This window comes from Pipistrellus kuhlii, unplaced genomic scaffold (assembly GCF_014108245.1).
Source record: "Pipistrellus kuhlii isolate mPipKuh1 unplaced genomic scaffold, mPipKuh1.p scaffold_m20_p_29, whole genome shotgun sequence".
In the NCBI taxonomy this organism is placed as follows: Eukaryota; Metazoa; Chordata; class Mammalia; order Chiroptera; family Vespertilionidae; genus Pipistrellus; species Pipistrellus kuhlii.
In genome coordinates, this window is record NW_023425528.1 from 6,813,081 (window position 1) to 6,829,874 (window position 16,794).

The 16,794-nt window shown below is 36.5% G+C and overlaps 1 protein-coding gene across 6 annotated transcripts in view; it reads left to right on the forward strand.

Annotated features, from left to right (window-relative positions):
* ACSL4 (acyl-CoA synthetase long chain family member 4) overlaps positions 1-16,794 on the forward strand; it is an 89,886-nt gene that overhangs the window by 52,275 nt on the left and 20,817 nt on the right. For all 6 annotated transcript variants that reach the window (XM_036454417.2, XM_045587402.1, XM_036454419.2 and 3 more), the window contains 5 exons: positions 134-243; positions 361-499; positions 2,932-3,082; positions 3,235-3,358; positions 14,703-14,774. In XM_036454417.2, coding sequence (XP_036310310.1) covers positions 134-243; positions 361-499; positions 2,932-3,082; positions 3,235-3,358; positions 14,703-14,774 — 596 coding nt within the window. The remainder of the gene's footprint in view (positions 1-133; positions 244-360; positions 500-2,931; positions 3,083-3,234; positions 3,359-14,702; positions 14,775-16,794) is intronic.

Here is a 16,794-nt window from a genome sequence, read left to right on the forward strand (position 1 = left end):
TGTGAAGTCAAGTAAAATAATAAAATATATTTCCTTCTGTGAGTATGCTGATCATTAAAGGCTGATTTAAATACTATACTGAATAAACGTTTATCATTTAACTTTTGTGTTATTTTTATTTATTATTATGTAGTTGTGACTTTATATGCCACACTTGGCAGTGAAGCTGTAGTTCATGGGTTAAATGAATCCGAGGCTGCCTATCTGATTACTAGTGTTGAACTTCTGGAAAGTAAACTTAAGGTACGTATTACATTTTCTTTTAATTATGGTAGTGTTATATGACAGGACAGGGAAATGTTTTGTAATTGAGTTTACTGCAGGCTCATATTTAATAACTGAATTCTTTCTCCTCAACAGACTGCATTGTTAGAAATCAATTGTGTTAAACATATCATTTATGTGGACAATAAGACTGTCAATAAAACAGAGTACCCTGAAGGATTTGAGATTCACAGCATGCAATCAGTAGAAGAGTTGGGATCCAAGTCAGAAAACTGTAAGTAAAGCAGTTAAAACAAATTTATTAACCTATTCATAGTTGTTTCAGTAGGTTAGGAAAAGAAATGATGTAAGTGAAAAGCCTAAAATTATTTGATTAGAAATGTTTTAAAATGCTTGAAAACTAGCAAACCCATATATTTATTATTCAGGTTTTCCTCTAAAGCTAACCACTGTTTTAAAATTTACTAAGTAGTAGAGATGTACACAATGGTTCAGACTTGATGGTGGTTGCTGCCTAACTTTTCTTTATTTCAAATAACCTTCTAATTTAGACCTCACATAAGAAAAAGGTATCAGGCCTTCCATTCAGTACATTTTAAAAATGCTTAATTCTACTGATCTTAATGATGTATTAGGGATTGCAAAGCTGTTTAGTTGGTATTTCATTAGAAACAAGTCAGTCCACCTTGTAGCAAAATACCAGTTGTGGAAATTAAATAATATATTGAATAAATATTTATCATTTAACTTTTGTGTTTACTTTTTATTATGTAGTTGTGACTTTATATTTCACACTTGGCAGAGAAGCCAAGAGGGTTGAAAAAATTAAACATTCCATTTAAATATTTTTTCTGCCATGTTTAATATGAAGGTAATGATACTTTACTATAATAGATGAGGAAAGGATTCATTTTGGCAGAAGAAAATGTTGGTTGAACCTCTGTTTAGCTTATGAATATTAGATCATTAGTGACTTAACATATGTTTTCAATAAAAGCAATCAAGTATAGGACTCTACCACTTGTGGAGCATGACATAGGGGCTGATATTTTACCAACTTGCAAACAAGCAAGTGAGCTTGCCACCACTTCTTGGAGATATAAGACTCCTGAATCAGATATGAAGGACAGTTGTTTAATCACAGCAATAGCAGTACCCAGAGTTCTAGTATTTATGTTGCTTCCTTGCACTCCAGTTTCCACAGGGCAATGTGAAGAAGGTTAGATGACACCTGCATTTGCAGTGGGTTGTGTTATAGGAGAGGAACCCTGATCTTAGGAAACCTGAATTTTAACAATGAGCAGTAAGCATACCTGTTCTCTGCCTTGGAGAAAGAGATTATGTATATTTTACTGGACAGTAAGCAAGCCTACTCTTTGCTTTGGAGGGAGACTCTATCTCTGTCTTCCAAGGCTGTTAACTGTGCAAACTTTCTTGAAATATATTCTAGAATAAAGTCAATGCTTACATTCACAAGATATGTGGCAATTTGAAAGACCGTGGAGAATTGTCTCTCAGCATCAGGTCAACCCTGCAAGATTGGGATAAACTTAAATGTGAAGTCCTGATCAATAGGGATCTGTTGCCAATTCTGCTGATTCGTCAAAAGATGTTGGCAATAAACTATGGAAATATTGGGTCCTTGTATCTATAACATAATAGATCACTAGTTCCACTCATTTCTGCACTAGATAAGACATCTTTTTGTGATAATTTAACTGAGTAAATAGTTATTATGATAATAAGAAGTGTAATATTGTATACTTAGAGCTTAACATATAGGGTGGACAAAAGTAGGTTTACACTTATAAATACATGAAACAGTTTATTCTTACATTATTAATTATCATATTATTTTCCATATGAACAACTGTAAACCTACTTTTGCCCTACCCTGTATTTACTACTGCTGCATCCATTACTCATCAAATGAAGGATTTAGTTCAAATTTCCTTGGTTTAAAAACTCTGACAGTAGATATCTTTAAAGAGCATTAGCATTAGTCAATTTATGTATAACTTTATATATTTGGTTATTTCAGTGGTAAAATTACACTGAAATGGGCATAAACTGTAATTCAGTTTCATAAACTAATTTTTAAAAAGTTTATTTTGTAAAACAGTTATAGATTCACAGCAAAACTTATGGGAAGATACAGAGAGTTCACATACCATATACCCCCTGCCTCTACAAACATACTGCCTTCTCCCACTGTCAGCTTTTCCAAATAGAATGGTACATTTGTTACAATTAATGAGCCTACAGTGACACAGAATAGTCACTCTAAGTCCATACTTTACATTAGGGATCATTCTTGATGTTATGCATTCCATGGGTTTTGTCAAATGTATAATGACATGTGTCCACAATTATAGTATCACACAGAATATAAACTAATTTTTAAAAATCCAAGAATTTTATTTAACTTTTATTTAATTCTGATAATCTATCTTTGTCTTCTTGGACATTTTGGTATATTCTGGGCTAGCAAAGAGGTTACACAGAAACCCCAATGTGCAGTTTAAAACTTAGAATATTAGAATATTAGAGTTGAAGTCACCTTAGAGATAAGTAACAACAACAAAAACAGAACCCAAGAAAACTCAGGGTGGTGATGGGTATATCTATTATCTTGATTCTAGTGACGGTATCATGGATGTCTGTGTATGTTCCAGTAATTAATGCGGTGTTTTTTCATTCATTTAGCATGCGTTCCTCCAAATAGACCAACTCCTTCGGACATGGCAATTGTCATGTACACCAGTGGTTCTACTGGCCGACCTAAAGGAGTGATGATGCATCATAGCAATTTGATAGCTGGAATGGCAGGCCAGTGTGAGAGAATTCCTGGCCTGGGGTAAGAGAATCATTCAACTTCCTTTTTAGATATCAGAATTGACGTTGGCATTCTCTGAACTTAATATATATTAAAATGATGAAGTTGTTGACATTTCTGATTTACAATGCCTTTTTAAAATAAGCTAAAATGTTTCTCTTATTTTGTTTTAGACCGAAGGACACATATATTGGCTACCTGCCTTTGGCTCATGTTCTAGAATTGACAGCAGAGATATCTTGCTTTACATATGGCTGTAGAATTGGATATTCTTCTCCACTTACACTCTCTGACCAGGTGACAAGCTTTTAAGTATATTGGCATGACCATATCAAGTTTCATTATTTGGCTGAGAACATATTACTAAAGCATGGGATAGTTTAGCTCAGCTAAAACTTATCCTTGACTTCAAAAACAGCTCTTATGAGCAACGAGTAGCTATTATAAATAAACTTGTTTTTTACATTGTTTTACCTACATATTTTTAAATTATTTTGAAAATAATAATTTTTTTATCTTACTTTTCTCTATTAGATTTTTATTTCAGTGAGCTAGGACAGAGAATAAAACCACTTTTTCTGACGTATTACTCATGAACGTTAGAGGGTTTTTGGAGAGATTTGGTGGTAGAATTTTGGCCCTGTTTTCTGTAGAGTTATGCTGTCCAATACAGTAGCCATTAGCTACATATTGAAATATTGATTAATTAAAATTAAATCAGAAAAATTCAGTTTTTTTTAATTTTTCTATCCACATTTCAAGTTTCCTGTGGCTTCCATATGGATAGCACAAATAGTGAACATGTCATCATTGTGGAAAGTTATATTGGATAGCATTGCAGTATATCAAAAGCAGCCCCCATATATCTACCCTGAGTCAGTCTTGTCCCTTCCTTCTAGTTAATAGCAGGAAGTCAAATAATGGGTAGGGCTAATTCATGTTTGTAAGGTCATTTGAATTCACAGATCTAATACCTACTGTCAGGAGCTCTGATTAATTTCTTATTTGGCTGTAGAAAAGCTTTAGCCAGATACTGTAGGGGTTGGGAGAAGAGCTTCTAAGGGAGTTGTGGAGCTCAGAATGCTGAAAGACAAATTGACTATAGGTAGGAATGACTTGGTTCTCTCCCATCATTGGGGGGGTCCCATCACTGAAGGCCCAGCTGTCATTTTTCAGAATCCCTGGCAGTGCTGCCTTTTATTTGGGAATCTTGATGAAATATGCATTTAGTAGGAAGATGTCCCCTTGGTGTTCACATTTAGAAATTGTAATATTTTTTTTTTATAGACATACTATTTTAGGTGGAGGTTAGGTAGGTTTTATAATATTAAGTTAAATATCTATGTATTTTTTTCTTTTTTTTAAATTTCTTTATTGATTAAGGTATCACATATTTGTCCTCAGCCCCCCATTCCAATCCCCTACCAACCCCACTCATGTCCCCACCCCCTATTGTCCTTGACCACTGGTTAGGCTCATACGTGTGCACACAAGTCCTTTGGTTGATCTCTCCCTTTTATCCCCACCCTCCCTTTGAGGTCCAACATTCTGACCCATGGCTCCTTATCTCTGGGTCTGTTCTTGTTAATCAGTCTATGTTATTCACCATTTCCCATAGATGAGTGAGATCATGTCCTACTGGAAATATACTTATAAGAATAAAAAATGAGACAAGCAATAATGGTTATGCTGAAAGGCATATGAATCAGTCTGTAGTGAGCTTCTTTCTGGGCCACCAGTTCTTTTGAGACCCAATTTCAATGTCAAACAGTTCCTTATGTGTATATGTCAGCAATGATATTTCAGTTCTGGATGGTGGACAAATGGTGGTAATCCAGATACGACCCCCTCTGGTTTGGTCCTGGGCAACCTGCAGTGATACACAGCTGCTGACTGCTATTATGGCAAGGCGTTGTCAGCGTCTTCCATCTCTGGACTGCTTCTCTTCTGTCTTCATGGTTAGAGTAGTCCTGTCAAGTCCTCTTTGTTGTCTGAATCCACATGGTCTCAGAGTTGTTTTATGAAAATATACAAACATATTCTTGATCTAATGTTAATAAAGGAATATTTTCTATAAATTTGACTTGGGATCCTTTTTCATTTTTTGCCTAAATGATTTTCCTCTGGCTTGTTTTTGACACCATGTGTGTTTTTCATGGGTGTCTTGATGTTAGCATTACAATTAATTTTCTATAAAGTACAAATGACCAAGGTGTTTGATGTTATTGGTGAGTACCTTAGATGTAATTTACTTACAGGATTTTTTTCCTTATATGATATTCTTCTGCTTTCCCCTTTTTTTGATTTAAATATTAGGAGGCTTTTGAAAATTTTACAGTGTAGATTTGATAGCTTTTAAATTTTAATTTTTTGCACTATAAGATGACTGCTTTAGGTTATTTTCCTGTTGTGAGATTTTATCATGAAATAAACTACCAATAAAAATTTTAGTTAACTCTTTAGGGACAGCTTTTTGTCCAGTGCAATTAATTTTTCTAGAATATTCGCTTATTTCAGTTAGCCAATTTAAATTAGCTGAAAACTTGTCTACTATTTTACTGTTACTCTAAAACAATTTTATTTTACCATGTAAATATTAGGGGAAAGGATTATTTGCCTTCTTAAGTAGGCCCTGAGCATTCCTGGTGGTAGGCTGGATTTAGATATCAAAAATCCACTTCCCCACATCATGGGTACAAGACAACTCGAACAAGTGTTGTTGTAGTGAGAGAGCAGCTGCTGTCAGCCAAGTCTCTGTCTTTTACCGGGGTCCCGAGTTGAGCTGGGCATGGGAAGTTAAGGAGCCATGGGGGCAGGAGACTCCCTCAGCAGGGGTGAAGGTTCAGGCCCCTGAAAAGTTGGGAGGGTGAGGGTCTATACCCCACCTCAGTTGACTCCTAAGTTCTCTCCTGGTGGCCCCCTCTTTGACTGTGCCTGTCTTATGTTGTTTCTTCCCTGTGGAATCTTACCCGTCTCTGGCTAACCAGCCATCCTCTGGGGCCAAGCAGGGTGATGTGAGGTTCAGTTCTATCTCCTTGGTATCCTATGCCCCGTGGCCTCCATGTCCAGCTCCTGCCTTAGGATCCCCTCACCTGCTTGTGGGGCCCCAACACTGATCATATATCTTGGGGAACCCAGATTTCTTCTCCAGGGAGGGCCCATCTCGCCCCACTGGGTAAGAGACAGATCCATGGACCAGTCATCACGAAGCTTCAACCTTGACATGAACAGGAAGCTCAGACAGCAGCTGTGGGCAATTAGATTGTGAGAAATGGGTCCCTCTTGGCCAAAAGAGCAAGAGGGGCCAGTATAGAATGCTCAGGTGCCTTCCCAGGAGGCCCTCTACACAATGGAAGGGATTAAATCCTTTCATGTCCTTTTTAAATTGCTGCAAGACATTCAAAGAGTTAATTCGTAAGTTTGCTTGGGATAATTGTATATTATGCTGTTCTAGTTCTAGAATATCAAGAGATGTGTTACCTTTGTCTCCAAGCACCTAAAAGATTGATTTATTGATTCCCAAGGGTTTGAAGTACTATTATAAGTAATTGGGGTAACACAAATCTGGAAAAAATGTAATTACATTGTAGAATAATATCATGTAAGGATATTCTTTGTTCTAGGCCATGGCAATTCCATTTCATACTGGCTGTCCATTTCTTTTTCTATAGACCAGGTCTTTGTTTCATTTTCTGTACCTCTCCAAGGGACTAGTAGTGATAGTAGTGACACCTTTTCTTTGGTGTCCACAAAAGCCAGAAACCTCTCTTTAATTTTACACACATAGAGGCAGTGCTTTGATTTTGTGTCATACAAAAGGGAAGCTGGGTGGAGACCCCTGTGTAATTACACTTTCTTGCCCCTCCCATGGTCCTCCTGGATGACCAAGGTGTTTGGTATTATTGGTGAGTACCTTAGGTGGGGGTTCAGCCCACGTAAGGAGTCTTATCTGTGTAGTGTCAGGAGCATACGTCCAAAATACTTCCCCATTTGCCCCAGGTAATATTACCGTACATCTGATGATTACTAGCAGGGCTAGGAAGGCATTCTCAGGCATCCTTGGGTTTCTGGTTACCTCACAATTTCTTCCCTGAGGCTATACATACTGATTGGCATTTCTCTATCTCTGTATCGATCAATCTATTTATCATCTATCTGTCTGTTTATCTATTTATCTATCTATCTATCTATCTATCTATCTATCTATCTATATTTTCCCCCATCAGTTTATGTTGTTCATTATATTCCACAAGTGAGTGAGATCATGTGATGTTTATCTTTCTCTGCCTGGCTTATTTCACTTAGCATAATGCTCTCCATCTCTATCCATGTTGTCGCAAATGGTAGGAACTCCTTTTTTATTGCAGCATAGTATTCCATCGTGTAGATGTACTATAGTTTTCTAATCCATTCATCTGCTGATGGCCATTTAGGCTGTTTCCAAATCTTAGCTATGGTGAATTGTGCTGCTATGAACATAGGGGTGCATATATCCTTTCTGATTTGTGTTTCTAGTTTCTTGGGATATATTCCTAGAAGTGAGATCATTAGGTCAAATGGGAGTTCCATTTTTAGTTTTTTAAGGAAACTCCATACTGTTCTCCACAGTGGATGCACCAGTCTACATTCCTACCAGTCGTGTAAAAGAGTTCCTTTTTCTCCGCATCCTCGCCAACACTTGTTGTTTGCTGATTTTTAAAAATATATTTTATTGATTTTTTTACAGAGAGGAAAGGAGAGGGATAGAGAGTTTTAGAAACATCAATGAGAGAGAAACATCAATCAGCTGCCTCCTTGGTACATACCCTTGACCAGAATCGAACCTGGGACCTTACAGTTCACAGGCCAATGCTCTATCCACTGAGCCAAACCAGCTTGGGCTGCTGATTTGTTGATAGCCATTCTGACAGGTGTAAGATGGTACCGCATTGTTGTGTTTTTTTTTGTTTTGTTTTTTAATATATTTTATTAAATATATTTTAATATATTTTATTGATTTTTTTCAGAGAGGAAGGGAGAGATAAAGAGAGCTAGAAACGTCGATGAGAGGAAACATCGACCAGCTGCCACTTACACACCCCCTACTGGGGATGTGCCTGCAACCCTTGACCAGAATCGAACCTGGGACCTTTCAGTCCACAGACCGATACTCTACCACTGAGCCAAACCGGTTTCGGCAACCGCATTGTTGTTTTGATTTGCATCTCTCTGATGATTAATGACTTTGAGCATGTTTTCATATGTCTCTTGGCCTTCCTTCTGTCTTCTTTTGAAAAGTCTCTATTTAGATCAGTTGCCCATTTTTTGATTCGGTGGTTTATCTTTTCTTTGTTAAGTTGTATGAGTTCTCTCAAATGTTGGAGATTAAACCCTAATCGTTAATATTGTTGGCAAATATGTTCTCCCATGCAGTGGGGTTTCTTGTTGTTTTATTGATGGTTTCCTTTGCTGTGAAAAAGCTTTTTATTTTTATGTAGTCCCATTTGTTTGTTTTCTTTTTAGCTTCCATTTCCCTAGGAGCAGTATCAGTGAAGAAATTCTCTAAGCATATGTCTGAGATTTTCTTGCCTGTGGATTCCTCTAGTATTTTTAGGGTTGCCAGTCTTATGTTTAAGTCCTGTATCCACTTTGAGTTTATTTTTTGTGTATGATATAAGTTGGTGGTCTAGTTGTATTTTGTTTTGTTTTTTGTTTTTTGGTTTTTGTTTTTTTTTGCATGTATCTGCCCAATTTTCCCAGCACCATTTGTTGAAGAGACTGTCTTGACTCCATTGTATGTTCATGCTTCCTTTGCCAAATATGAATTGAGCATAGTGGTTTGGGTCGATATCTGGATTCTCTATTCTATTCCATTGGTCTGTATGTCTGTTCTTGTGCCAGTACCATGCTGTTTAGAGAACAATAGCTTTGTAATACAGCATGAAATCTAGTATTGAGATCCCTCCTACTTTATTCTTCTTTCTCAGGATTGCTGTGGCTATTTGGGGTCTTTTTTTATTCCAGATGAATTTTTGGAGTGTTCTTTCTAGGTCTGTGAAATATGCTGTTGATATTTTAATCGGGAGTGCAATGAATCTATAGATTGCTTTGGGTAGTATGGACATTTTAATGATGTTGATTCTACCAGTCCATGGACATGGTATGTTCTTCCATCTGTTTACATCTTCCTCTATCTCTTTTTTCAGTGTCCTGTAGTTTTCTGCATATAAGTCTTTTACCTCCTTAGTTAAGTTTATTCCTAGGTATCTTAATTTTTTTGGTATTATGGTAAATGGGATTGCTTTTATAGTCTCTCTGTAAGTTCATTATTGGTGTATAGAAATGTTTTCTTGGCATTGATTTAATATTCTGATGCCTTGCCGAATTCATTTATTAAGTCTAGTAATGTTTTGATGGAGTCTTTAGGGTTTTCTATGTACAGTATCATGTCATCTGCCAATAAGGACAGTTTTACTTCTTCTTTTCCAATTTGGATGCCTTTTAGTTCTTCTTCTTGTCTGATCGCTATGGCTAGTACTTCCAGCATTACGTTGAATAGGAGTGGTAAGAGTGGGCATCCCTGTCTTGTTCCTGTTCTTAGAGATATGATTTTAGTTTTTGCCCATTGAGTATGATGTTGGCTGTGGGTTTTTTTGTGCTGAGGAAATAATAATGATCCTTCTATTCCCACCTTGCTGAGGGTTTTTTTTTTTTTTTATCAGGAAAGGGTGTTGGATTTTGTAAAATGCTTTTTCTGCATCAATTGATATGACTATATGGTTTTTATCTCTCAATTTGTTTATGTAATGTATCACATTTATTTATTTGCAAATATTATACCATCCTTGCATCCCCGGGATAAATCCTACTTGTTTGTGGTGTATGATCTTTCTGATGTACTGCTGGATTCTATTTGCTAGAATTTTGTTGAGGATTTTCGCATCTATTTTCATGAGGGATATTGGCCTATAATTCTCTTTCATTGTGTTGTCCTCTGGTTTTGGTATTAGGGTGATGCTGGCTTCATAGAAGGATCTTGGAAGTGTTCCTTTCTCCTGAATTTTCTGGAATATCTGAGGAGGATAGGTTTTAGTTTTTCATTGAGTGTTTTGTAAATTCCCCTGTGAAGCCATTTGGCCCCAGGCTTTTGTTTGCTGAAAGCTTTTTTTTATTACTGCTTCAATTTCTTCCATAGTTATCATCCTATTAAGATTTTTAGACTCTTCCTGAGTAAGTTTTGGAAGGTTGCGTCTTGCTAGGAATGTGTCCATTTCCTCCAGGTTGTCTAGTTTGTTAGAATAGATTGGTTCATAGTGTTTTTTAACAATCCTTTGTATTTCTGTGGAGTCTGTTGTTATTTTTCCTCTTTCATTTCTGATTTTGTTTATTTGGGTCTTCTCTCTTTGCTTCTTGGTTAGCCTGGCTAGAGGTTCATCAATCTTGTTTATACCTTCAAAGAACCAGCTCTTGGTTTTGTTGATCTTTTGCATTTTTTTTTGTCTCTATGTCATTCATTTCTGCTTTGATCTTTATTATTTCCTTCCTTCTGCTCACTATGGGATTTTCTTGTTGCTCTCTTTCTAATTCTTTGAGTTGTTGAGTTAGATGATTTATTACCATTTGTTCTTGTTTTTTGAGGTAGGCCTATAGAGCTATACACTTCCCTCTCAGTACTGCTTTCATTGTTTCCCATAGGATTTGCAATATTGTGTTTTATTGTCTTTAGTCTCCAGGATGCTTTTAATTTTTTCTTTGATCTCATTGATAACCCAATCATTGTTTAGTAGCATGCTATTCAGCTTCCAAGTGTTTGTATTTTTTGGAATGTTTTTGTAGTTTATTTCTAATTTTATGCCATTGTCGTCTGAGAAAATGCTTAATATAATTTCAATCTTTTTGAACTTTGCTTGTTTCCCAATATGTGGTCTGTTTTTGAGAATGTTCCATGAGCACTTGAGAATAACGTATATTCCATGGTTTTGGGAATGAAATTCTCTGAAGATGTTAATTAGGTCCATCTGATCTAGTGTGTCGTTTAGAATTGCTGTTTCTTTGCTGATTTTTTGTCTAGTTGATTTATCCAGTGATGTCAGTGGTGTATTAAGGTCTCTACTATGATTGTATTATTGTCAATTTCTCCCTTGATATCTCCCAGGTGATTTTTAATGCATTTGAGTGCTCCTGCATTGGGTGCATAAATGTTTATCAGGGTTATATCCTCTTGTTGTATAGATCCCTTTAATATAATGAAGCGGCCTTCTTTATCTTTTGTTATGGCCTTTACTTTGAGGTCTATTTTGTCAGAAATAAGTACTGCTACCCCAGCTTTTTTTTTTCATTTCCATTTGCCTGAAAAATGTTTTTCCATCCCTTCCCACTTTCAATCTATATGTGTCCTATTTTCTGAGGTGGGTCTCTTGTAGACAACATATATATGGGTCGTAGTTTTTTATCCATTCAGCCACTCGATGTCTTTTGAGTGGAGCATTTAGTCTGTTTACATTTAAGGTTATTATTGAAAGGTACTTGTTTGTAGCCATTTTGATTTTTTGAGACTGTGTTCCTTCTTACCTTTTCTTTTTACACCAGTCCCTTTAGCATTTCTTGCACTGCTGTCTTGGTAGTGATAAATTCCCTTAGCATTTTTTTTTTTTTTTTTTTTTGTCTGTGAAGCTCCTTATTTGCCCTTCAATTTTGAATGATAACCTTGCTGGATAGAGTATTCTTGGATTCAGTCCCTTGGTTTGAATCACTTTGTAGATTTCCTTCCATTTTTTTCTGGCCTGATGTGTTTTTGTTGAGAAGTCATTTGATAATCTAATGGGGGTTCCCTTGTATGTAACTTTCTGTCTCTCTCTTGAAGCCTTTAAGATTCTCTCTTTGTCCTGAATATTTGCCATAGTAATTAAGATGTGTCTTGGTATGAGTCTTTTTGGTTCATCCTGTGTAGGACTCTCTGAGCTTGTATGACTTTTTTCATTGCTACAAGGGGGAAGTTTTCTGACATTATTTCTTCAAATATTTCTTCTAACCCTTGTTCTTCTTCCTGTTGTTCTGGCATCCCTATTATTCTTATGTTGCTTCATTTCATGTTGTTCTATAGTTCCCTTAGGCTCTCCTCGTGTCTTTTTTTCCCCCCCCCTCCAATTTCAATTCAGTTTGGCTGTATTTTGCTTCCCTGTCTTCTAGTTCATTAATTCGCTCTTTCGCTTCTCCTAGTCTACTGTTGAAGCTTTCCATGGTGTTTTTTATTGAAGCTATATCACTCTTCATTTGTTCTTGATTCTTACATAAGTTGTTGATTTTTTCATCCATTTCTTATTGACTCTTGCAAAATGTCTATATTTTTATATATTTTTTGAGATTGCAGTCATCTTTTTTGGGGGGAATGTTTTTGCATGTAAACTTTCCTTAAGTGCACAATCCTTAAGAGTATTGCTTAATTAAATTTAATATATGCATATAAATGTAGATTTTGTGGTGATTGGCACCTAGATCAATGGGGGGGAAAAAGAACCCCAGAATGTCCCTTGTGTCCCCTCATAGTCATTACTACAATACTACTCTACCTCCAAGGATAATCCAACTCTTTTAAGTGGCTTAACCATGATAATATTTTCTATTTTCCAAATAATTACCTATTTTGTACTTTAAGGACCACAAACCTCTTTGTAAAATGGAGAACATGCTGTATTTCACTAAGCTACTCAGCTATTTAAAATCCGCTAGAATAGTAATGGATAAAATAAGTAAACTACCAAGTAAACTGCTAAACAGAGCTTGATCTAGTGAAGTCGTAATAGATCTATGAATGAAACTGGAGCTTAAGTTATTTTTAAAATTTAAATTAAAAGTTGTGCTGATCACATTTGCTGCATTGTAGTTAGTTTTTCTTATGTTCAGAGATGTTTTCAAAACAGCTTATGAAGTTTCAATAAGCTTTGAGTGTGATTTCCACCCCAGCAGAGAAGTACACAAAGCCCATGCTTTCACTGACTTCATGAAAACAATAGCCTCAGTGTAGGGATCGGGGGCAGTTGGAGTCTGTTGCTGGTCTGACTTCATTCTTACTGTATCTCCGGCCAAGTAGTACATTACAATCCTGTTATAATATTGTCAGGGGCATTCATACCTACATTTTTAAAAATCCTCACCGGAGGATATTTTTCCCAATGATTTTCAGACAGAGTGGAAGGGAGCAGGGCCAGGGTGGCATAGGGGGAGAAATATTGAAACTTCAATGTGAGATACACTGAATGATTGCCTCCTGCAAGAGACCTGACTGAGGCTGTGGATGGAATCTGCAACCAAGGTACGTGCCCTTGGCCATAATAGAGCCTGTGACCCTTTGGTCCGTGGGCTGATGCTCTAACAACTGAGTAACCAGCCAGGGCCTACCTACCTTTTAAATAAACTTTATTATAAAGAGCCTCAATCTGACCAGGAATCAAAAACCCAAGAGTATCCCTTACATAAGAAATCAGAAAAAGATAGAAGACCAGAGAAACCATGTTGGAAGCCAGCAGATGATGGCAATATGGTCAAAAGTAGGGGTTAGTGTGATCATAATAAAGACAAGAACTGGAATATTACTAAGAATAATAAAGAAAGCCAGGAAGGACTCCTTGTAGCCACTGCTATCCTGGAACCACTCTCTAAAGCAAAAACTGGTCAGCAGGACGTGGATATCAGCTTGGTCTTGAAGGACATAAAAACCCATCTTTCTATAGAGCAGCCCTCTGTGTATGGTGTGGATTTGCAGGTTTCCACTTGCACATTTGTGTAACCCAAGAAGGTATTTTATTTCCTCTATTTGTCATAAATAAAAGTAAGATAAAAGCTATCAAATTCTACCAGAAGAACTTTCTATGTGGCAGAGCTGGTGGTACCAGAGGACCTCTTAAGAGCTGGTTTTCTTCTCACCTGTGTTGGCCACAGCTAACATGTGACACGGCTAAACTTACAGACTAACAGCATTATAGCAGATTGTTATTTTTATCTACCTCTTTAATAGATAATTACCAGTTTTTCTACCTACTGTTCTGACATTTGAAATCCCCTATAGTACTTATGTATATAAGTAAGAAAATAAATGATTGGAAAAAATATACATACATTTACAAATATATGTGCATATCACTACATGGTCACTGGCAGTGTCTTCAGTATTCTATCATCCACAATCTGATCAAGTTAGTATTTTGTATATCAATTTATGTTCAGAGTGGTGACTGAGATGGTGGCTTTGCCTTCTAGCTAATCAAAGAAAGTTAAAATTATCTTCAATTTTCTTTTAGTGTTTCATTTACCTCAGGTAAGGGGTTTTGTTTTATTGAAAAATGCCTAGTCAGTGCTGTGTTTGATGGTAATGTTATTTATAAGTATGTTTGATTTACCAAAATATCCCATTCTCCTTCTGCATCATAGTTTCTCCTCTAAGAAAGGCTGAAATGTGTTAGAAGAAATAATCTATGGGATAAAGCACTAAGGCACTTATACTTCAGACTTATAGGTTATGACAGTTTTAACCAATAACTCACAGAGCAGTAGAAAATCATATTATATGTATAAATTTCTGCCTTTGTTATTGCTAACACTTAAATTATAACATTTTTTACTAAAGTTTGTTGCCCTAATCCTATTTACTTATTCCTTAATGTAGTCCAGCAAAATTAAAAAAGGAAGTAAAGGAGACTGTACTGTGCTGAAGCCTACACTCATGGCAGCTGTTCCGGTAAGTGCAGAGTATAAATGGCATTTGTTGCTTGCAACTTGGATTTTTTAAAAAGTAATGTTTATTTGTGGGCATTTTGAGATAATTTTTTCTTGTGTGTATTATGGCAAATATGTTTCTTCAAACCTTAGCTAAGTATTGGGAAAGATGAATTGGCAAACTTCTGAAATACATAAATGGTAGTGTTCACTAATACTTGAAAATTATACTGAAAATGACCAAGATCAAATTACTTAGACGAGGATTGGTCATAATACTTTAAAGGTAGAATATGTTCTAAAGATCATTTTGTTTAATCACTTAATTTAAAAATGGAGAAAACTAGGCCATCCTGCAGATCGGAGGCAGCATATCCAAGGTTACGGAGCTGGTTAGTGACAGAGCTGAGTCTAAAAGCAAGGCCTCCTGACCCTATGATGACTTAGAAAGCTGTCATTTGAGAGCTCTCAAAGAAAAACGTTTAATTCTCCTTATTCAAAATCCTTATGTGAAATACCACCTTTTATACAAGTAAGATGTTACATTTTTATAGACTTATAATGACAAATTCTGAAATATTTAATGCAATGTTGGTATAATCAAACACATTCTACTGCTTTTAGGCTTTAGAAACTCCAGTGGGGATGGATGGGTATGACTACTGCTTGTATTATGATCAGACTTTAAATCTTATCCCAATATCTGTCACAGAATTGCCTTTGCACATGAAAAGTCTAAGATTAGATAATGAAGTAAGTTTTTCTAAGAATTAGAGATGAAAAATACTTTGGGGTTTTTTAGCTTCTGATTATGAAATTACCAAATAACCAAAGAATTAGAATAAGTCAGAGTAGTGTTTACCCTTTTATTTAGAGGCGCTGTAGAATTTAGTTTGTAGAATACAAACTAAAATGTTCCTGATAATAGGTAGGGTAGTACTTACTATGTTCAAGGCACTGTGCTAAGTGCTTTATTTACATAGATTATCTCCCTAAGACTCTAATAATTCTCCCTAAGACTCTGCTAGATAGGTCTTGCTATCCACATTTTATAAAGAAAAATACTTGTCTAAAGTTACATACCACATAGTGGTTGAGTTGAAGTTTGAATTCTACCAGCCTGATCCCAGAGTCTTATTAACCACTATTGCTGTCCATTCAGGATTGTTTTTGTTATTTTGTTTTGGGAAATAGTAAGTTAGTTTTAAAAATATATATTTTATTGATATTTTACAGAGAGGAAGAGAGAGAGATAGTTAGAAACATCGATGAGAGAGAATCATCGATCAGCTGCCTTTTACACCCCCCCCACTGGGGATGTGCCCACAACCAAGGTACATGCCCTTTACCGGAATCGAACCCGGGACCTTTCAGTCCTCAGGCTGATGCTCTATCCACTGAGCCAAACTGGTTTCGGCTAGTAAGTTAGTTTTATTATCCAAAGTATAGGAGTCCCTAGTAAACCCTATCAGAGAACATAGTTAGGGAGTGAGGGAGTGGGAAGGGTTGGGAAATCTAGGAAATAATGTCTGAATTTAAGCTTGAAGAATAAACAAGAGTTAGCTAATATGTCCATTGTCCATTCTTCTTTACTTTGGGTGTTTGGAGGCTAACTTCTGTTAATGAATTACCAGGGCTTGCCTGCCTTCTGATTTCTTTTTGGGTTCAGCCAATTGTTAGCACTCATGAGAGATAAGAGGGTAGGACGTCTGAGACAGGGATATGCATGTTTACTATCTTTTCACCTTCACCAATGCACAATTGGGGCCAGGAAGGGATGTGGGAGGTTGGCCAGCTGGGAAGGGACTGTAGGAGGGCTCCAGGGTGTGTCCAGCACGTCTCGCTCAGTCCTGATTGGCTGGACCCCAGCAGCAAGTTGGGCTGCAATTTTGGGAGTCCAAATCAGTCACTGACCAGTCTCTTTCCCATAGGTTATAACCAGGTATTTTTCCTGGCTGCAGTCCTCATTCAGATTTTAGCAACATTTCTTTCTTTATACTTCTTCAGGCCTAGGGATAATAACTGTTGCTAGTCCATTGATG